Here is a 22,397-nt window from a genome sequence, read left to right on the forward strand (position 1 = left end):
CAGACGTTGCTCGCTACTCATTGCTATATCATGCGATGTGGTTAGCTAGTTAGGCATTGTGAGATCTGGCATGCGTCTGCAATGTAGTCAGCCTGGAACACAGCCATGGTGTATGTGTTGTTACAAGATGCCAGGAGACCATTAGAAGTGAATGGGACAGTTAGCAACCTAGCATCATGTGGAAAGAAAAGAACGCTCCATGGATCCTTTGGGAAGATTTGAGGTGTTGAAGTCAATAGTCTGTGTTAGGGTCTGAGTTGGTCTAAGAGGCATACCTAGGTGTGTTTATTAGTGAAAAGAAGTTTACAGAGATGGTGTCAGACATGACAGGTTAGGCCAGGGATCATCAAAAAAGATTCAGCCGTGGGTCGTTTAAAAAAAAAAAAAAAAAAATTATATATATATATTGAGTGGATGATCAGAGGGCCGGAACACAATTACAAATGATATGTAGACTGCAAATTGATTGCAAGAAGCCCAGATACTGTATAACATTTAACTACAATTTTATCTTTTCAAACCTTGTTTACATTTGTATACGATCACACACAGTGAGCTCCAAAAGTATTGGGGCAGTGACACATTTGTTGTTGTTTTGGCTCTGTACTCCAGCACTTTGGATTTTAAATGATGCAATGACTATGAGGTTAAAGTGCAGACTGTCAGCTTTAATTTGAGGGCATTTTCATCCATTTTCATCCCACAAATGCTAACCTCACCTGTTATTGTAATGGTGAGAGGTTAGCATGTCTTGGGTTTTGATATAAAATGCTAACCTCCCCTGTTAATGTAATAGTGAGAGGTTAGCATGTCTTGGGGTTATGATATTTGTGCGTCTAACTTTCTCACTCATATTTATTCACGATTCATTCAGGACTGTCCGTAATCATGGTAGCATCCACATTAGTAGAAGTGTTTAGAAACATATTATGTTCTTGTTTTAAGTGACTCCAAAATTACATTATGTTATTTACCATTCATTTCTATAAGGCACAAAATAATCTGAAACGCAACAAAAAGGAACAGCAAATGCAGCCAACAAGATTTTAGAGTCACAAGCTCGATGTAATCATTGCATGCTAGGAATATGGGACCAGATACTAAACTTTTGACTACTTTAATACACATAAATGAATTTGTCCCAGTACTTTCGGTCCCCTAAAATAGGGGGGGACTATTTACAAAAAGTGCTGTCATTTCTAAACGGTTCACCTGATTTGGATGAAAGTCATTGTATCTTTTCAAGTCCTGGAGTACAGAGCCAAAACGACAACAACATGTTTCACTGTCACAATACTTCTGGAGCTCACTGTATCTCTTTCTATTATGCGTGACTATACTTTGGGACAGATTCTCAAAATGAAAATCACTTGGAGTTGATTTGCTGGTGTTTTTAGAGTATTTTATGTCCAACAATGTTTTTTCTTTTTAATTATTATTATTTATTTTTTTGCTCAGAAAACTTGGTGGAACAAATAGTCACCTGGGCCACCAGTTGGGGAACTCAGGGTTAGGATATGTGACAGCTGTGACAGCACCAGCTGTTAGGCAGGGGCTATAAAATGTTTTTCTCCCTGACCAGAACACTACACTACCCTCTTTCATTCACTTGTCTTGAGTGTCCTGATCAGAACTCTACACTACACTATACTCTTTCATTCCCTACCATCTTAATGTTACTCACCTGTCTCTCTTGAGAGTGCAGCAAGAGACGACAACCCCTCACAATTTATGCTTGGGAAATTAATGATGACCTGAACTTAATAAAATCGAACAGTTTTGATAGGGTAGCTACTAACTACGAGAGCGATGACATCACTTTTACGTCCTCACCTCAAACAAACCAATCCCTAAATGAATAGGGTGGATCCCCTCCATGAGTGTAAACACAGCATGTCTCTCCCAGATTGTCAAGTCTCAGAACCGCGCCATTATGACATTTTATTGGGCACAGGTCCATTAGCCAAGAGTAAAATGGCTCGGTGACGTCTGAATCAGAGCTGCAGGGTAGCCAGCTGTGGTGCTTTCTCTCTCGTTCCCCTCTCTCTCACGCTCTCGATCTCTTTAGTTTCATTGCCTTTCTCTCTTTTCTTTCTCTTTTTTTATTCCTCTCTGCAGCTGTTGTGTGCCCGTCACAGAGCTCTGCAGCAGGGTAGGATTTATTAACCAACTGCTCTGAGCATCTTTGCGCTCACAGAGCTGTGAAACTCGTGATTTCCTCCTTTTAGACGAGGGGACTGACAACTGTTCAGACAGGACCTCCTGGTCATATTCTACTACACATTGTCATCATGACTGATGTACACAGACATTTGTTGTATAGCTACTGTCTTTTGCTATTTCTCTCACACACTTGTGACGGGTACACTTTACATGTCAGACAGACATGCATACACACACACACACATTGTGTCTGTATATGCTACAGTAGATACAGGGCAATAATACTACTAGAGGAACAGAGGCTGTTCATTTTGTGCTATGCTGTACTGTGCTTGACTGGACTGCGCTGTGTTGCGCTGTGTGGATTGTAGTTCCTGTGGATTAGCTGATGCTCTTCCTCTGATGCTGCTGCTATTCGACTGATCTCAGCAGCAGCTGGTCACTACGGCCCAGCCCCAGTCTGGGAACAGTGCTAGCCTCTCTGCAATACACACATACAAATACACACACGCACTGAAGTGTACACCCGCGCACTTGATAGTCACGATCTAATATAGCAGGACACACCCTTACCCATAGCTCCAGTTATATGGGTACAGAGACGTTATGCTCATACTGTAGGCTAGATACACCACCACATTGTCTCCCGCTGTGGTGCTGGGAATATGATTCATAGCCATTTTCATCACAATTTGCACATATACATGCACATATTTATCTCGGCTCATTATAAAAAATAGTTGGGAGTGAAATTGACCTTTTTTCAAGTAATTCCAAAATGAACATGCCAAGGTAAATGTGAATGAATGTTTTATTTTTGTGTCATGCCAACTGTTGTGGCCRACATGTGATGAGTGTGTCCCTCTCTCTCTCCCCTTCTTTCTGTTAAGGTATTAGACCTGATCTCCAGTGACAACCTGAACGTACCGTCAGAAGAGGAGGTATACCGGGCCGTGCTGAGCTGGGTCAAACACGACATAGATGGGCGCAGGCAGCACGTACCCTGGGTAAGATTTACACGTGCAGCTGTGTGGTTAACTTGGTGAATCCTGGCGCTTACAACGTCAGGATTGTGGGTGTCCGTTCCTGCTGAGGCCACCGTACCAAGATGTATACGCGCACTACTACAAGTCGCTTTGGATAAAAGCGTCTGCCCCCCTACCCCTTCCCCTTCCCACTCTAGCTGATGAAGTGCGTGCGTCTGCCCCTGCTGCGGAGGGATTTCCTCATGAGCAACGTGGACACGGAGCTGCTGGTGCGCCACCACTCTGAGTGCAAGGACCTGCTCATCGAGGCCCTCAAGTACCATCTTATGCCCGAGCAGAGGGGTGTGCTGAGTAACAGCCGCACCCGGCCGCGCCGCTGCGAGGGCGCCAGCCCCGTGCTCTTCGCCGTCGGTCAGTGTGCCCCCGAGGTTACCCACCAGGGTACATACACTCACTCACATACACACACAAACACAGTGCCTTCAGAAAGTATTCATACCTCTTGACGTGTTCCACATGTTTTGTTACAGCCGGAATTCATAATGGATTAAATATATTTTTTCTCACAAATTGAAAACATGTTTTAAGAAATTTTAGCAAATGTATTGAAAATGAATTGCAGAAATATCTAATTTACATAAGTATTCACACCCCTGAGTCAATACATGTTAGAATCACCTTTGGCAGCGATGACAGATGTGAGTCTTTCTGGGTAAGTCTCTTAAGAGCTTTGCACACCTGGATTGTACAATATTTACCCATTTTATTATTTTTTTATTCTTCAAGCTCTGTCAAGTTGGTTGTTGATCACTGCTAGGCAGCCATTTTAAGTCAAAACTAACTAGGCCACTCAGGAGTATTCAATGTCATCTTGGTAAGCACCTCCAGTGTATATTTATGTGTTTTAGGTTATTGTCCTGCTGGAAGGTGAATTAATCTTCCAGTGTCTGGTGGAAAGCAGGTTGAACCTGGCTTTCCTCAAGGATTTTGACTTTGTTTAGCTTTATTCTTTTCCTTTTTATCCCAAAAATCTCACTACTGATGATAAGCATTCCCATAACATTTTGCAGCCACCACCATGCTTTAAAATATAAATAGTGGTACTCAGTGATGTGTTGGATTTGCCCCAAACATAACGTTTTGTATTCAGAACATAAAGTTAATTTCTTTGCCACATTTTTTGCAGTTTTACTTTAGTGCTTTATTGCAAACAGGATGCATGTTTTGGAATATTTGAATTCTGTACAGGATTCCTTTTCTCTCTGTCATGTATTGTGGAGTAATTACAATGTTTTCCTATCACAGCCATTAAACTGTAACTGTTCTAGTCATCATTTGCCTCATGGTGACATCCCTGAGCAGTTTCCTTCCTCTCTGGCAACTTAGTTAGGAAGGGCGCCTGTATCTTTGTAGTGACTGGGTCTATTGATACACCATCCAAAGTGTAATTAATAACTGTTCCATGCTCAAAGGGATATTCAATGTCTGCTTTTTTWAAAATCTACCAGTACGTGCCCTTATTTGTGAACCATTAGAAAACCTCCCTGGTCTTTGTGGTTGAATCTGTTTGAAATTCACTGCTCGACTGAGGGACCATACAGATAATTGTATGTGAGGGGTACAGATGTCAAACACTATTATTGCACACAGAGTGAGTCCATGTAACTTGCTAAGCACATTTTTACTCCTGAACTTATTTAGGCTTGCCATAACAAAGGGGTTGAATATTTATTGACTCAAGACATTTAAGCTTTTCATTTTTTATACATTTCAAAACATGTCTAAAAACATAATTCCACCTTGACATTATGGGGTATTGTGTGTAGATCAGTAACATTATGGGGTATTGTGTGTAGATCAGTGACATTATGGGGTATTGTGTGTAGATCAGTAACATTATGGGGTATTGTGTGTTAATCGAGTGACATTTATGGGTATTGTGTGTAGATCAGTGACATTATGGGGTATTGTGTGTAGATCAGTAACATTATGGGTATTGTGTGTAGATCAGTGACATTATGGGGTATTGTGTGTAGATCAAGAACATTATGGGGTATTGTGTGTAGATCAGTAACATTATGGGGTATTGTGTGTAGATCAGTGACATTATGGGGTATTTGTGTGTAGATCAGTGACATTATGGGTATATTTGTGTGTAGATCAGTGACATTATGGGGTATTGTGTGTAGATCAGTTGACATTATGGGGTATTGTGTGTAGATCAGTGACATTATGGGGTATTGTGTGTAGATCAGTGACATTATGGGGTATTGTGTGTAGATCAGTGACACAAAATCTCAATGTAATACATTCAGGCTGTAACAAAACCAAATGTAGAAAAAGTCAAGGGGTGTGAATACCTTCTGAAGGCACCATACATACATACTGTAATGTGTATATTATACAAACCCAACAAATACACATTCTTTACTTTCCATTAGGAAACAGGGATCCTGAATTTGGCCCTTGGTTAAAAGCTAACTTGTTCACAGATACATAACATTTTCAAACATTACATTTGAAATAGATTGGATGCAGCAATTATTCGAAAGAAGTTTGGCGCTTACCATGTCTAGAAATATTTATGTTTTTTTTTTTAGGGCATTGCACCTGTAAAATGTTGGCCACTGTGTTTTAATACACTACATGACCAAAAGTATCTATAGATATATGGGTATGTGGACACCTGCTCGTCAAACATCGCATGCAACAGAGGACAGATGCGGCTACGCTCTTCAGCACTCGGCGGTCCTGTTCTGTGAGCTTGTGTGGCCTACCACTTCGCGGCTGAGCCGTTGTTGCTTCTAGACATTTCCCCTTCACAATAACAGCACTTACAGTTTACCGGTCAGCTATAGCACGGCAGAAATTTGACAAACTGACTTGTTGGAAAGGTGGCATCCTATGACGGTGCCACGTTAAAAGTCACAGCTCTTCAGTAAGGCCATTCTACTGCCAATGTTTGTCTATGGAGATTGCATGGCTGTTTGCTCGATTTTATACACCTGTCCGCAAAGGGTGTGGCTGAAATAGCCGAATCCATTAATTTGAAGGGGTGTCCACATACTTTTTTATATATAGTGTATTTAAATGACCGCTTCAGATATTTAGGTGACGTTGTTTTTGTCTGTGTTTTGCCCAGGTGGCGGCAGTCTGTTTGCTATCCACGGTGACTGCGAGGCCTACGACACGCGGACTGACCGCTGGCACATGGTGGCATCCATGTCCACTCGGCGGGCACGGGTGGGCGTGGCGGCCATTGGCAACAAGCTGTACGCTGTGGGAGGGTAATAACCTCATCAGACCATTCTTTTACCTATAGATCGTTTGGATTCGGGTATCATCGAAGCCATAACTAATTTCATGCTAGCTAGCACGACATTAGTTATGGCTTCGATATGGAACCATCCGATATGGCTTCGATATGGAACCATTCGATATGGAACCATCCTCGACACTGGAAGAGTACACTAGTGTTAATTATGCTAGATAGCTCGGTTAAGTTTACGTTAACACTTTACATGACACCCTGTGTCATAACACGTTATGCCACGGTCAATACCATGTCATAACAGCTGACAACTTGTCATAACCTGTCATATGGTCATAACACTTGTGACATATATTGTGTTATTTTATGGCTGATTATGACACCTACATAAGTGTCAAAACCCCCATTTTTTTCAAATTCGTTTTTTCCTGCCAAGAAGTTTGTCTTCATTTATAACTTTGTCTCTTAAATCCTTTGTTTTTGTTGTATTGAATTCTTTACGGTCATGTTTTTTTCATCGTATTTTAAATAACTTGTAGAAAATACACTTTATGACACTGTCAAGAAGCATTATGACCATCATAATCATATAAGCCAGATAGGCCTATCACGTACATGCCCTTAGGCCTATCACGTACATGCCCTTATGTCAGTCATCAGTCAAAAATAACGTGTCTTGTCCTTCTGAAATCTGCTTGTGCATTCATCCCAGTTATCAGCAACAGAGCATTGGGGTAGGTGATTGTCTGACATCAATGTGTGTGCAATCACAATGATAATTTAACATGGTCAATTAACTTTTTTTAATATATAACATACGTTGTGTCAACAGTATGTTTATGGTGTAATGGAATGTTTTGCCTTGTGTGTTAGGGTTTGTGGGCTTTGGCACTTCTGTAGGTGTCATAACCAGCCATAAAATAACACAGTATATGTCACAACAGGTCTACATATGTGTCATGACAGTGTTGTGACCATATTATAACAGGTCAAGTTGGTTGTTGAACATTGCTGGGCAGCCATTTTAAGTCAAAACTGTAACTAGGCCACTCCGAAGCATTCAATGTCATCTTGGTAAGCAACTCCAGTGTATATTTAGGTGTTTTAAGTTATTGTCCTGCTGGAAGGTGAATTAATCTTCCAGTGTCTGGTGGAAAGCAGATTGAACCAGGCTTTCCTCAAGGATTTTGCCTTTTCTTAGCTTTATTCTTTTTATTTTTATCCCAAAAATCTCAGTACTGATGACAAGCATTCCCATAACATGATGCAGCCACCACTATGCCTTAAAGTATAGATAATGGTACTCAGTGACGTGTTAGATTTGCCCCAAATATAACATAACGCTTTGTATTCAGGACATAAAGTAKAWWWWWTTGACATTTTTTGCAGTTTTACTTTAGTGCCTTATTGTAAACACGATGCATGTTTTGGAGTATATGTATGTCAGCTGTTATGACCGTGTCGTAACATTTTATGACGGTGGGTGTTAAGTAAAGTGTTATCAAGTTTACAATCTGTCTGAAAGAGAAACTAGGATTAGGGGAGATACAGTATATTGTAATCCAATTTCTCATTCAAGCAAACACGTTGAATTATTGGCATTGGGTATAATAAGATAAACAGTTAACTGGTAGGAGGAAACTGTTGGAAGACTAATATTAGCGGTCCCCTCAAGTGTAATTATGAAAATTCCGACTTTTGAAGCCAAGGCACGTCTTCTCTACCCGAGAGGGAAACAAAACGGATGCCTTTGTAAATCAAGAGAAAGATAGAGCAAAATAGTATCTGATGCACTACTCTCATTGTCTGCAATGTCAACGTTTTATCCAGGTGCTACTGATGGAAATGAGCTAGATGAGAAACTCCTGCACATCTACCCTGTCAAAATAGATAAACATAATAAATAAATTAATTCATTTTTTAAATTTTTTTTTTAGAAAGTTTCTTAAATTTAACTGTTAACACAGTACAGTTGTGAAGACTTGCTTAACAAAGAAAGCCTCCTTTTGAGATGAGATTAAAGGAAGAAACCTAAAGCGTAACTTGGTCCCTTATTCACAAAGGGTCTCAGACCAGGAGTGCTGAACTAGGATCAGCCCCCCTCTAAAACATGTTTAGCTGACATGGGCTAATTGAGTGACTGCTGATGCACAGCCAATTTTCACAGACAGTATTATATTATTCTAACTCTCAACAGTAAGTTGAGAGTCTGACTGATCCGCGGGCCACCAGTGGCCCACACCTGGCTTCGATACCCTTCTCTTTCTGATATACTCTGGTCTCCCTCAGGTATGACGGAACCTCAGATTTGGCCACCGTGGAGTCCTACGACCCTGTCACCAACTCCTGGCAGCCTGAGGTTTCAATGGGGACGCGGCGGAGCTGTTTGGGCGTGGCAGTGTTGCACGGCCTCCTGTACGCCGCCGGTGGTTACGACGGAGCTTCCTGTCTCAACAGGTACATAAAGAAATATATAGATAATTATAAGCCATGTGTTCAAAATGCTGGACTACTTTTGAGCTTTGGCACAACAGATTTTGACTGTCACGGATGCAAATACTGAGATGACATTTGTATATAATGAATGCCCCCCTCCACCCCAACAGTGCAGAGCGGTACGACCCTCTCACCAGTACCTGGACCTCCATCTCTGCCATGAGCACCCGAAGGAGATACGTCCGTGTGGCCACTCTAGGTGAGCAAGTGTTGTCCACCTCTTGTGTGATTATGTAATCTATTGAGAAAGGATATACTTACTGTATGTTAGCCTAGAGCAGGGATGGGCAACTGGTGTGCCGTCCTGCTTTTGTAGGGCCGCTGATAATTGTTTGGGGGGGGAACTCAGTTTGGGGTCTCAATTTACTGTTGACAGTTAGAATAATCAAATCAAAATCAAATCAAACTTTATTTAACATATGCGAATACAACAAGTGTAGACTTTACRGTGAAATGCTTACTTGCAAGCCCTTAACCCACAGTGCAGTTCAAAAAGAAGAAAATATTTACCAAGTAGGCTAAAATAAGTGTGCAGGGGTACAGGCTATCTGTTCATGTAGGTGTGGGCGAAGTGACTATGCATAGGTAACAAACAAACAGTGAGTAGCAGCAGTGTACAAGAGGGTGGGGTCAATGTAAATTGTCCGGTGGCGATTTTTATTAATTGTTCAGCAGTCTAATGGCTTGGTGGTAGAAGCTGTTGAGGAGCCTTTTGGTCCTAGACTTGGAGCTCCGTTACTGCTTGCCGTGCAGTAGCAGAGAAAAGTCTATAACTTGGGTGACTGGAGTCTCTGACAATGTTATGTGCTTTCCTCTGACACCGCCTATTATATAGGTCCTGGATGGCAGGAAGCTTAGCCCCAGTGATGTACTGGGCCGTTCGCACTACCCTCTGTAGCGCCTTACGGTAAGTTGCCATACCAGGCGGTGATGCAACCGGTCAGGATGCTCTCGTGCTCTCGTGCCAAATCTTTTCAGTCTCGTGAGGGGGAAAAGGTATTGTCGTGCCCTCTTCACAACTGTCTTGGTATGTTTGAACCATGAACTTGAACCTCTCCACCCGCTCCACTACAGCCCCGTCGATGTTAATGGGGGCCTGTTCGGCGCGCCTTCTCCTGTAGTCCACGATCAGCTCCTTTGTCTTGCTCACATTGAGGGAGAGGTTGTTGTCCTGGCACCACACTGACAGTTCTCTGACCTCCTCCCTATAAGCAGTCTCATCGTTGTCGGTGATCACTGTTGTCGTCAGCAAACCTAATGATTGTGTTGGAGTCGTGTTTGGCCACGCAGTCGTGGGTAAACAGGGAATACAGGAGGGGACTAAGTACACACCCCTGAGGGGCCCCAGTGTTAAGGATCAGCGTGGCAGACGTATTGTTGCCTACTCTTACCACCTGGGGGCGGCCCGTCAGGAAATCCAGATCCAGTTGCAGAGGGAGGTGTTAGTCCCAGAGTCCTTAGCTTAGTGATGAGCTTTGAGGGCACTATGGTGAACGCTGAGCTGTAGTCGATGAACAGCATTCTCACATCAGTGTTCCATTTGTCCAGGTGGGAAAGGCCAGTGTGGCGTGTGATTGAGATTGCATCATCTGTTGGGGTGGTATGCGAATTGGAGTGGGTCTAGGGTGTCCGGGAGGATGCTGTTGATGTGAGCCATGACCAGCCTTTCAAAGCACTTCATGGCTACCGAAGTGAGTGTCACGGGGCGGTAATCATTTAGGTAGGTTACCTTGGCACAGGGACTATGGTGGTCTACTTGAAACATAGGTATTACAGACTCGGTCAGGGAGAGGTTGAAATTGTCAGTGAAGACACTTGACAGTTGGTCCGCGCATGCTTTTAGTACACGTCCTGGTAATCCGTCTGGCCCAGCGGCTTTGTGAATGTTGACCTGTTTAACCTTTCTGGCTCAGACGTTCCGCTAGCAACCCACCTCGACAACATCCGGTGAAATTGCAGAGCGCCAAAATACAGAAATAGTCATAATAAACAATCATAAAAAATACAAGTGTTATGCTTAAAGATGAACTTCTTGTTAATCCAGCCGCTTTGTCAGATTTCAAAAAGGCTTTACGGCGAAAGCATACCATGCGATTATCTGAGGACAGCGCCCTGCTTACAAAAGCATACAAACATTTTACAACCAAGTAAAGGAATTACAAAAGTCAGAAATAAAAAATMTAAATTAATCACTTACCTTTGAAGATCTTCATATGGTTGCAGTCACAAGAGTCCCAGCTACACAATAAATGTTTGTTTGATAAAGTCCCTCTTTATATCCCAAAACTCTGTTTTGTTGGCACGTTTTGTTCAGTAATCCACTGGCTCAAAGGCGGTCAAAACATGCAGATGAATACATCCTAATAGTACCGGTAAAGTTTGTCGAAACATGTCAAATTATGTTTATAATTAATCATCAGGTTGTCAATTGTCTAAATAATCAATAATATTTAAACTGGACAATAGCGTATTCAATAGAAAGGAAAAACAACGAAGGGCGCGCACTCGATCACGCGCACAAACCAGCTCTGCATTCTTCCACAGTCCACTGACAGAAAGGTCTCATTCTTTCATAAAWMGCATTTAGCTTGTCTGCTAGGCTCGCTTCACTGGGCAGCTCGCGTCTGGGTTTCCCTTTGTAGTCCGTAATAGTTTTCAAGCGCTGCCACATCCGACGAGCGTCAGAGCCGGTGTAGTAGGATTCAATCTTAATCGTGTATTGATGCTTTGCTTGTTTGTCTGAGGGCATAGCGGGATTTCTTATAAGCGTCCGGATTAGTCTCCCGCTCTTTGAAAGCGGCAGCTCTAGCCTTTAGCTCGATGCAGATGTTGCCTGTAATCCATGGCTTCTGGTTGGGATATGTACGTACAGTCACTGTGGGGACGACGTCATCGATGCACTTATTGATGAAGCCAATGACTGAGTTGGTGTATTCCTCAATGCCATTGGCTGAATCCTGGAACATATTCCAGTCTGTGCTAGCAAAACAGTCCTGTAGAGTAGCAGCTGCGTCATCTGACCACTTCCATATTGAGCGAGTCACTGGTATTTCCTGCTTTAGTTTTTGCTTGTAAGCAGGAATCAGGAGGATAGAATTGTGGCCAGATTTGCCAAATGGAGGGCGGGGGAGAGCTTTGTATGCATCTCTGTGTGTGGAGTAAAGGTGGTCTAGGATTTTTTRRCCCCTTGTTGCACATGTGACATGCTGGTAAAAATTCTGGGTGAGCATTTTCTTCTTTGCTTATAGCCTTATAGAGTTGTTTGAGAGCGGTCTTAGTGATAGCTTCGCTTTGTGGTGGTAAATAGACGGCTACGAATAATACAGATGAGAACTCTCTTGGTAGATAGTGTGGTCGACAACTTATCATCGGGTTCTCTACCTCAGGCGAGCAATACCTTGAGACTTCTTTAATATTAGACATCAATGGAATATACATGGTGCAATTTTAAAATGTGCTTGTGCATCAGCAGCTCTTGTGTTATGTCAATAACTGACAGTCATTCAATTAGCCCATTTCGGCTAACATTTTTAGCTAGCTATCTAAACTTTCTGCTAAACTTGTAGTAATCATGGTCGAATTACTGACCGAGTGCCCCCCCATTGATCAAATTATGTCATGCTAAAAACTGCAAACATTTGTCTCCGCCCCATGGCAAAATGAGTCGAATTGAAGGAAATGATGTCTTAGCCTGTTGAGGATAGAGGGCGCTATTTTCACTTTGGGGAAAAATCGTGCCCAATTTAAACGGCCTCGTACTCTATTCTTGCTCGTACAATATGCATATTATTATTACTATTGGATAGAAAACACTCTCAAGTTTCTAAAACCGTTTGAATAATATCTGTGAGTAAAATAGAACTCATTTTGCAGCAAACTTCCTGTCAGAAAGTGAAAAATCTGAAATCTAGGCTCTGTTCCAGGGCCTGCCTATCATTTTGCTTGAAATMTATGACTATACATGCACTTCATACGCCTTCCACTAGATGTCAATAGGCTGTGAGAGGTGAAATGGGGTTTCTAGGTATTTCTATGGTCAAAAGAMAGAGCTTGGAATGACATGACCCCKGAATTCCTTTGTTCAGGAAGCGCATAAAGGTCARCAGTATTGGCTTCTGAAAAGCATTCGRTATAGACGRCTWATATCTCCGGCTTTGATTTTATTTGATAAATGTGAKAATATCATCGTAAAGTATGTTTTTTCAATATAGTTTTATRKGATTATTGAAWTTTTTTCGGGAGTTTAGGCGTGTTGCGTTCTTTGCGTTTGGTGACGAAGGAGAGCTTAGCGCCACTTGGCTAGTTTTGCTTGCTAAATCGAAAGGGAAAAATGCCATTCTAAAACCAAACAACGATTGTTCTGGACAAAGGACCACTTGTACAACATTCTGATGGAAGATCATCAAAAGTAGGACCCATTTATGATGTTATTTCATATATCTGTCGAACATGTTTACTTTTAGTTTGCGCCCAGATTTTGGGCGCTCTCTCGCAATAACGTAAGCTGCATGTCGTAATGAAGTTATTTTTAGAATTCTAACACGGCGATTGCATTAAGAACTAGTGTATCTATCATTTCCTATACAACATGTATTTTTTAGTAAAGTTTATGAATAGTTATTTGGTCAGAATAGGTGAGTGTCAGAAAAATATCTGGACATTCTGGGAAAAATATGCTAAGTTTTCAGAATGTATAACCACGGATTTCAGCTCTAAATATGCACATTTTCGAACAAACCATATATGTATTGTGTAATATGATGTTATAGGACTGTCATCTGATTAAGTTTATGAAGGTTAGTGAAAAAATTCATATCTTTTGCTGGTTTATTCGCTATCGCTAACGTGCCTATTGCTATCGCTAACGTGCCTTGAATGAATGCGGTTGTGTGGTAGGCTATTGTAGTAAGCTAATATAATGTTATATTGTGTTTTCGCTGTAAAACACTTAAYAAATTTGAAATATTGGCTGGATTCACAAGATGTTTGTCTTTAATTTGCTGTACACCATTTATTTTTCAGAAATGTTTTATGATGAGTATTTAGGTATTTCACGTTGGTCTCTATAATTACTCTGGCTGCTTCGGTGCTATTTTTGATGGTAGCTGTGATGGTACCGGCAATGTAAAACTGATTTATACCTCAAATATGCACATTTTTCGAACAAAACATAGATTTATTGTATAACATGTTATAAGACTGTCATCTGATGAAGTTGTTTCTTGGTTAGTTTGGTTGGTTCTTGGTTAGTTTGGTTGGTTATGTGCAAGCTACCTGTGCTGTGAAAAATGTCTGTGCTTTTTTGTATTTGGTGGTGAGCTAACATAAATATACGTGGTGTTTTCGCTGTAAAACATTTAAAAAATCGGACATGTTGACTGGATTCACAAGATGTTTATCTTTCATTTGCTGTATTGCTGTATTGGACTGTGTGAAAGTTAAATATTTCTCAAAAATATTTTTTGAATTTCGCGCTCTGCCTTTTCAGTGGAATGTGGGAGGAGTTCCGCTAGCGGAACCCCGGGGCTAGACAGGTTAAACTTCTCTTTGCTGTCTAGAGGCGACCTCTAAAATGTTTTGCGCACGAGGTGGGGAGGGCCCCCCAACTAAATTTCGCTTAGGGGCCCCAAAAGGCTAGGGCCGGGTCTGACTGCATGTGTGGGTATGGATGTGGGTACACAGACCCACGAGCCACTGCGGCCCCTCATGATGAGTTCCAATTCTTTGTGGCCCCCACCCCCATCAAATATGCCCATCCCTGGTCTACTACTCGCTTCCTAGTAAATATGGGCCACATGAAACATATTTTATTTTTGCGACCCGATATGTAGAGTTTTGAGCTTATTGTCACAGCATTCTCTCACTCTTTTGCGCTCTTTTTCGCTCCCTCCCTCTTTCATTCTCTCTCTCTCTCTCTCTAGATGGCAGTCTGTATGCAGTAGGAGGATATGACAGCTCCTCACACCTAGCAACAGTGGAAAAATATGAACCACAGGTAATAAACAAACAAACAGACAGATCTCTATCAATATGCACATTAAGACATAGGGCCAGTTTCCTGGACCCAGATTAAGCCTATAGAAGAATCTCAGTAGCCTGGTGGAACGAATTTGATTGCTGCGTTCACCATTCTGTTAAATAGAATGGTGAACATAGTGATCAGGCTTGTTCCACCAGGCTATATTTAAAGTCCATGAGTAGGCTTAATGTGGTTAAAATCAGACCATGAAGCTGAACTTCTGCCCAGATCAAAAAGGAGAAGCTAAGTTTTGAGTTCAACCTCAACCAGCACCGATAAGTTGCTCAAAACTGACCAACAACCCTCTGATTGGTCGGAACAGAGTAACGCGTGGACAGCCATCGCCAACATGCTCAGTCGACGCAGCAGTGCCGGGGTGGCCGTGCTGGAGGGCATGCTCTATGTCGCCGGGGGCAACGATGGCACCAGCTGCCTAAACTCGGTGGAGCGATTCAATCCCAAGACCAACGCCTGGGAGGGCGTGGCGCCCATGAACATCCGCAGGTGGGCACCGCCAGCCGCGTCACAATTACTACCAACCACCTGTAGCTATAACTGCATAGTCAATGCATGCATAGAGCCTTCTCGCTCCTCATAAATGGCTGGTGTCAGGTTTTCATTCCTTCATTCCAGCCCTTACTCAGCAAATTATCTGAGTTTCTGGAGGAACCGGCATACACAATGGGCCTCAGAGACCAGGATTTGAAGATTTAAATTAGTTTCTCACTCACACACAAACATACACACACGCACACAATGGGAGATTTGAGCAGGGAACCTGACAACAGTGGACGCTCCCGGCCCTATAAATAAACCATTGCTGTAATCAGTAGTATGGCTCATATTTATCTAGAGCCTGATCTGGTCTCAGCAGAGTCATATTCAATAGGAACCAAATGGAGGCAAAGGAGGGACCTACCTTAGTTTGTACAGAAGAAACACCTTTTTTCGCTTTCCGTTACAAAACATTTTGTCGTGTTGTGCACTAATGAATATGCCCCAGTCCTCCATTTACACTGCAGTGAGCTCAGTCTTTAGCAACAGGCTAGTCAGGGAAGTCATTCTGGTTTTATTTTCTGCCTAGTAGTTAATTGATCAGTTAATGTTAATGAATGGCCACCAACTGGGTTAAAATACTATTTGAGTTAATTTGAAACACTGTGCTTGATTGAGCTTGCCTGTTGCAATGGAACCAATAGGGGAAAAAGCGGGTGGCCATCCTATCACCTCTGACCACAGAACAATTCTACATGTTGGATCACTGTTTGTCGACACCCAGCAAGTGATCGCTAACACACCTGCTGCTTTTAGCCCTTAATCTTTGTGGTGTGCCTGAGCTATTACTGAATCTGCACGTTGTCCTGTCCTCCCGCAGGAGTACCCACGACCTGGTGGCTATGGACGGCTGGCTGTACGCGGTGGGCGGCAACGACGGCAGCTCCAGCCTCAACTCCATTGAGAAGTACAACCCGCGCAGCAACAAGTGGGTGGCGGCCTCCTGCATGTTCACGCGGCGCAGCAGTGTGGGGGTGGCCGTCCTAGAGCTGCTCAACTTCCCGCCGCCTTCGTCGCCCACGCTCTCTGTGTCTTCCACCAGCCTTTGACACGGGGCTAAGCTCTGGCTGACCTCAGCCTCAACCTCGGCCTCGGTTGCCACTGCACAGCCAGGCCCCAGCAAGAGACGCAACTGCTCTGTGTGAAGAGGAGGGAGTGAGAGGATGCATATACTTGAATCAGGTAGCGAGAGGGAGAGTGGAGAAAATGGCTTGAGTGGGAGGGGTACAGTTTGAGGGAGAAGAGGTGATGGGAAGAGCGAGTGAGAGGAAGAGTGAAAGATGGAGAGAGAAACGCATAGAGGGTGCTGCTGGATCTGGTCTCTTTCCCTGAAGTCTCACTGTATTACCGTAAAGATACCAGCTTCTACTCTATTGAAGAATACAGGAGAGTTTTCCTCAGATAAAGAGGTTGGAAAAAAACACCATTTGCAATCCAGCGCTTGAAATACCGTCTCTGAACCGAGACACATACATGTATGTATGTATGTATGTATGTATGTATGTATGTATGTATGTATGTATGTATGTATGTATGTATGATTTTAACTTAGGAATGTAGCTATCGACTGGTTCTGCCATGCATGTTTACTGACATTGTGTCCTGGCAGGCAGGGATAAAAATGAGTAGTGCAGCTGTATGTGTCACACTAGGTGGCGTTAACGGGCAATGTTGTTTACCGTCCTACCCTACGGACGAGCCTTGTGTAATAGAGTGATGTTGCCCCTATACATTTTCCAGCATTTCCCCCTTAAATGGTTAAGGTTAGTATTGAGGAGGGGAAGCTGATCCTAGATCTGTACCTAAGGAAAACTTCAACCAACCAACCAGCTGGAGAAGAAAAAAATAATGTAGCTATTGATTCGAGATCTATCATTACTCGAAACTGTAAATTAGTTTCATTCCTTTAAAAAATATATAAGAACAGATAATATGATGTTGAATTATTTATTAAATGTAAAAAAAAAATATATATATATATATAGCTAATATATTCCGACAATTTCAAAGATGCTTTGTGAAAAGCAAATGGACCACTGCTACGACTCGAGTGCCGTATTATTTTTATTTTGTTGTGTTAACGTCGTGCATATCATTGATGGAAGTGTGTCAGAGAGGATGTTAAAAGTGGGAAGTTGTTCAGTTTGAGCGTTGAGTATATCAGAGTGAAGGATTGATAAGGATTTCTTAAACTGATGAAGATATCAGGGCCCGTATTCATAAAGTGTCTCAGGGTAGGAATGCCGATCTAGGTTCCCCCTTATTCATAATGATTTAAAAGGCAAAACTGATCCTAGATCAGCATTCCTACTCTGAGACACTTTTGGAAGACGGGCAGAGGTCAACTGAAATATCTGTATTATTTGTAAAGGACAACAGTTAAAAGAAACAGGTTTATTTTGTTCATGCAGTGTTTATTCTTTTGTTGGTTCGTACCTTGACTGAAAATGTTAAATATTTTTCAAAAGTAGCCTTGTCACTGCCACATGTAACCGGTGTCATTAGTAGTTATGGCAACTGATGTCCAATACTGTTGTATGGAAGGCTATGGTATGCAAGCTTGCTTGTCCGCTAAGCTAATTAGAAGACCCCAATCCATTGTATAGATCATTATCATTCATAAACACATAGTGGTATCACGATTATGACAGCTTTGAAATGGCTAAAGAGCAGAAGGTTCAAGTAATGTGTAGGCAAATTAACACAACACTAATCTTAATACTTCACACTAGCTGCGGTAATGTCAATGTGGAAACATTTATGGTGCTGTCATTTTGTGTTACTTATCGTTTTGTACTTTCCCTCATAATACCTCTTCCTGTATTGTTGGAAAGGATCCAAACTTACCACAGCAATGTTTACGTAGTAAACGTGTGACAACATGTAGTATAACTCTAAGCTCTAACGATACTCTGGAACACGTCTATCAGATAATACCATTCTTTGGAAGTTCCACAAAATGGCACACATCAAAGCAAAGGCTGATTGGTTAAGGAAATGAAGCTGTTTCTACATACTCAATACTGAAACTTTACCTGAGGTTAAAGAGCTGTGTCAGCCAAAATAAACAATAGACCACAACAGGTTCTAATTTTAGTTTTTGACTCGTCACGGTTAACTAGGTTCAATAAATAGGCTATGTAGCGCAGTGTGATCAAATGTAAAACTTCTGAGAAGTTATTTATTTTCCTTTTTTCAAAGGATTTTGTTGATCTGGTTTTGTTTTTACCGAAAAAAAKCCCCATTAACGGTTAGTTCTTGCAGGTTATTATCTCCAGTAATGGTGAAGTGTTTTGTCCCCAAATCGCAAAAGTGGTTGCAGTGATGTCTTCTGTGACGTCATGGTCAGGTTGTATACAGATTGTTTTAAGAGGTCTTTTAAGCGACCAGAAAAATACTTATTTAGCTGGTTGTAATCTGGTATCTTACCAGGCGTCTCTACAACCAGAAAACCTATTTACAACCAGAAAATGACGCCATTAAAACGTTCCATGCCAGATTCTACACGGTGGGTTCGTGTGAGTTCATAATATACCATGAGTGAAATCTCCACACAAGAACTTGGCCTCCATTTCGTTGAATCAAATGTAAATAAGGAATTACCCAAAATCTCGGATTGAATGCATTGTCAATGTGACTGTAGCTTTTTTAGTTAACACATTATTGTTCAATGTGACGTGCATAGTTTGTTTATAATATGTTATATTTATCGAGAAAATGTATGGAGAAACGTTGCACTATTGTGAAATGGAGCAATACACTGTATAGAAAATAAATAAAGATGCTTTCAGGTGTGAGGACCCAGGTTGTTTATGGAGTGTATTTTGAACATAGCATCTTGTGAGAAATTGTTTGAAATATGTATTTTCAACGTCTTTCCCCCCAAAAAGACTACTTTTCAATGTCTTTTCAACATTTTGTGTTCATAGGATAAGTTCAGTTGAAGGTTGCATGGCTAACAGCGTGTGTGTTTGTGTGTGTTGCTATGCCCACTACGGTATCATTTAGTATCGTCCCAGCATGCTCTCCTTTCACACTGATCTGAGTSGACAGCTGAGCACTCTCACTTTACCCCTCATGACCTCAGTCACATAGTATGCACACCTGTGGCTGCTTTTGCGTGTGCACACAGAGTACACGCACACAAACCTCTAAACACACACACACACTCTCAACATCTACTCAATACACTAACACAGACATTGCAGTGAGTATTAATGATAAAACTTACTGTTAGCCATTAGAAAGAACTGGTACACTGCAACGTGTCAGAATTCTGTTGTTAATGCGGTTTCTGCTGTAAAGAGTCAAATGGAAGCCTATTCATGTCTCTTGGGGGCATATAAAGTGGACAGTTTTAAAGGGTTAAATGATGTGTCTGCAGTCTGCACAAGTCAATTGCCCTCTGTCCCCCGTGGTCCTGTGGGTGTTAATGAGTTTACAGCCTGGCGCACACTCGCAGGCACCGCTATGTAGCCAGTCACACAGTGGAGTAGAGACAGAGACCGTACCCTACCCACCTTTTACCCAGCCCCCTGTCACTGTCACCCACATTCAAATTTCAATCAATCAAATGTATTTATAAAGCCCTTTTTACATCAGCAGATGTCACAAAGCACTATAGAGAAACCCAGCCTAAAACCCCAAACAATACAGATGTAGATGTACGGTGGCTAGGAAAAACTCCCTAGAAAGGCAGGAACCTACAAAGAAACCTAGAGAGGAAAGGCCAGATCGTTCAAGATATTAAAACGTTCATAGATGACCAGCAGGGTCAAATAATAATCAGTGGTTGTAGAGTGTGCAACAGGTCAGTACCACAGGAGTAAATGTCAGTTGGCATTTCATTGACGAGCATTTAGGGGTCGAGACAGCAGGTGTGGTAAAAAGAGTCGAAAAACCGCAGGTCCGGGACAAGGTAGCACGTTCCGTGAACAGGTCAGGGTTCCCTAGCCACAGGCAGAACAGTTGAAACTGGAGCAGCAGCACAACCGGCACACAGTCTATTGCAGCATAGAGACTGAGACGGGTGGGTCAGGGTACACTGTGGCCCCGTCCGACGATACCCCAGGACAGGGCCAACCAGGCAAGATATAACCCCAACCACTTTGCCAAAGCACAGCCCCCACACCACTAGAGGGATATCAACAGACTACCAACTTACTACCCTGAGACAAGGCTAAGTATAGCCCACAAAGATCTCCTCCACAGAAACAAGCCAGAGGGGGTGCAAAACCGGACAGGAAGATCACGTCTGTGACTCAAACCACTCAAGTGACGCACCCCTCCTAGGGACGGCATGGAAGAGCACTAGTAAGCCAGTTACTCAGCCCCCGTAATAGGGTCAGAGGCAGAGAATCCCAGTGGAGCTGGCCAGGCAGAGACGGCAAGGGCGGTTCATCGCTCCAGTGCCTTGCCGGTCATAGGACCTACTGAAGAGATGAGTCTTCAGTAATGACTTAAATGATGAGACCGAGTTTGCGTCTCTCACATGGATAGGCAGACCATTCCATAAAAATGTAGCTCTATTGGAGAAGGCCCTGCCTTCAGCTGTTTGCTTAGAAATTCTAGGGACAGTAAGGAGGCCTGCATCTTGAGACCATAGCGTACGTGTAGGTATGTACGGCAGAACCAAATCGGAAAGATCGGTAGGAGAAAGCCCATATAATGCTTTGTAGGTTAGCAGTAAAACCTTGAAATCAGCCCTAGCCTTAATATGAAGCCAATGTAGAGAGGCTAGCACTGGAGTAATATGATAAAATGTTGGGATTCTAGTCTGGATTCTAGCAGCTGTGTTTAGCACTAACTGAAGTTTATTTAGTACTTTATCCAGATAGCTGGAGACTAGAGCATGACAGTAGTCTAATCTAGAAGTGACAAAAGCATGGATTCGTTTTTTGCAATGTTATGAAGATGGAAAAAAGCTGTCCTTGAAATATTCTTGTTCGTCAAAAGAGCGATCAGGGTCCAGAGTAACGCCGAGGTCCTTCACAGTTTTATTTGAGACGACTGTCAACTATCAAGATTAATTGTCAGATCCAGCAGCAGATCTCTTTGTTTCTTGGGACCTAGAACTAGCATCTCTGTTTTGGCCGACTTTAAAAGTAAAACATTTGCCGTCATCCACTTCCGTATGTCTGAAACACAGGCTTCCAGGGTAGCCAATTTTGGGGTTTCATCGAAATGTACAGCTGTGTGTCGTCCGCATAGCAGTGAAAGTTGACATTGTGTTTCGAAATGACATCACCAAGAGGTAGAATATATAGTGAAAACAAAAGTGTTCCTAAAACAACCTTGAGGAACACCGAAACGTACAATTGATTTAGAGGACAAACCATCCACAGAGACTAAATGATATCTTTCTAACAGATCTAAAACAGGCAAGAACTTGTCTGTGTAGACCAATTAGAGTTTCTAATCTCTCCAAAAGAATGTGGTGATTGCTTTGGGTCAAAAGCAGAACTAAGGTCTAGGAGCACGAGCACCGATGCAGAGCCTTGGTCTGACGCCATTAAAACAGCATTTACCACCTTCATGAGTGCAGTCTCAGTGCTATGATGACTGAAGTAAATATTGGTTATTTGATGTTCTCTGAAAAAGATGTGGCAGCCTGACTAGGTTTATGAGGATTAAACCGCTTGAAACAAAATAATGTAAAGTCATTGTGAAATTGGTTGTTGGTTATTTGATACACTACATGACACACTACACTACATAACCAAAAGTATGTGCTCGACGAACATCTCATTCCAAAATCATGGGCATTGATATGGAGTTGGTCCCCCCTTTGCTGCAGGATTTCCAGTATATGTTGGAGCATTGCTGCGGGGATTTGCTTCCATTCAGCCACAAGTATTAGTGAGGCTGGGCACTGATGCTGGGTGATAAGGCCTGGCTTGCAGTCGGC

The 22,397-nt window shown here is 42.3% G+C and overlaps 1 protein-coding gene across 6 annotated transcripts in view; it reads left to right on the forward strand.

Moving 5' to 3' along the window:
• Nucleotides 1-19,294, forward strand: part of klhl17 (kelch-like family member 17) — a 34,264-nt gene extending 14,970 nt beyond the window's left edge. For all 6 annotated transcript variants that reach the window (XM_070444435.1, XM_023991018.2, XM_070444436.1 and 3 more), the window contains 8 exons: nucleotides 3,054-3,170; nucleotides 3,347-3,560; nucleotides 6,292-6,436; nucleotides 8,710-8,877; nucleotides 9,027-9,115; nucleotides 14,838-14,911; nucleotides 15,258-15,439; nucleotides 16,311-19,294. In XM_070444435.1, the coding sequence (XP_070300536.1) occupies nucleotides 3,054-3,170; nucleotides 3,347-3,560; nucleotides 6,292-6,436; nucleotides 8,710-8,877; nucleotides 9,027-9,115; nucleotides 14,838-14,911; nucleotides 15,258-15,439; nucleotides 16,311-16,539 (1,218 nt within the window). In that variant the 3' untranslated portion in view covers nucleotides 16,540-19,294. The remainder of the gene's footprint in view (nucleotides 1-3,053; nucleotides 3,171-3,346; nucleotides 3,561-6,291; nucleotides 6,437-8,709; nucleotides 8,878-9,026; nucleotides 9,116-14,837; nucleotides 14,912-15,257; nucleotides 15,440-16,310) is intronic.
• The last annotated feature ends 3,103 nt before the right edge of the window (nucleotides 19,295-22,397 follow it).

This window comes from Salvelinus sp. IW2-2015, linkage group LG7 (assembly GCF_002910315.2).
Source record: "Salvelinus sp. IW2-2015 linkage group LG7, ASM291031v2, whole genome shotgun sequence".
Lineage (NCBI taxonomy): Eukaryota > Metazoa > Chordata > Actinopteri > Salmoniformes > Salmonidae > Salvelinus > Salvelinus sp. IW2-2015.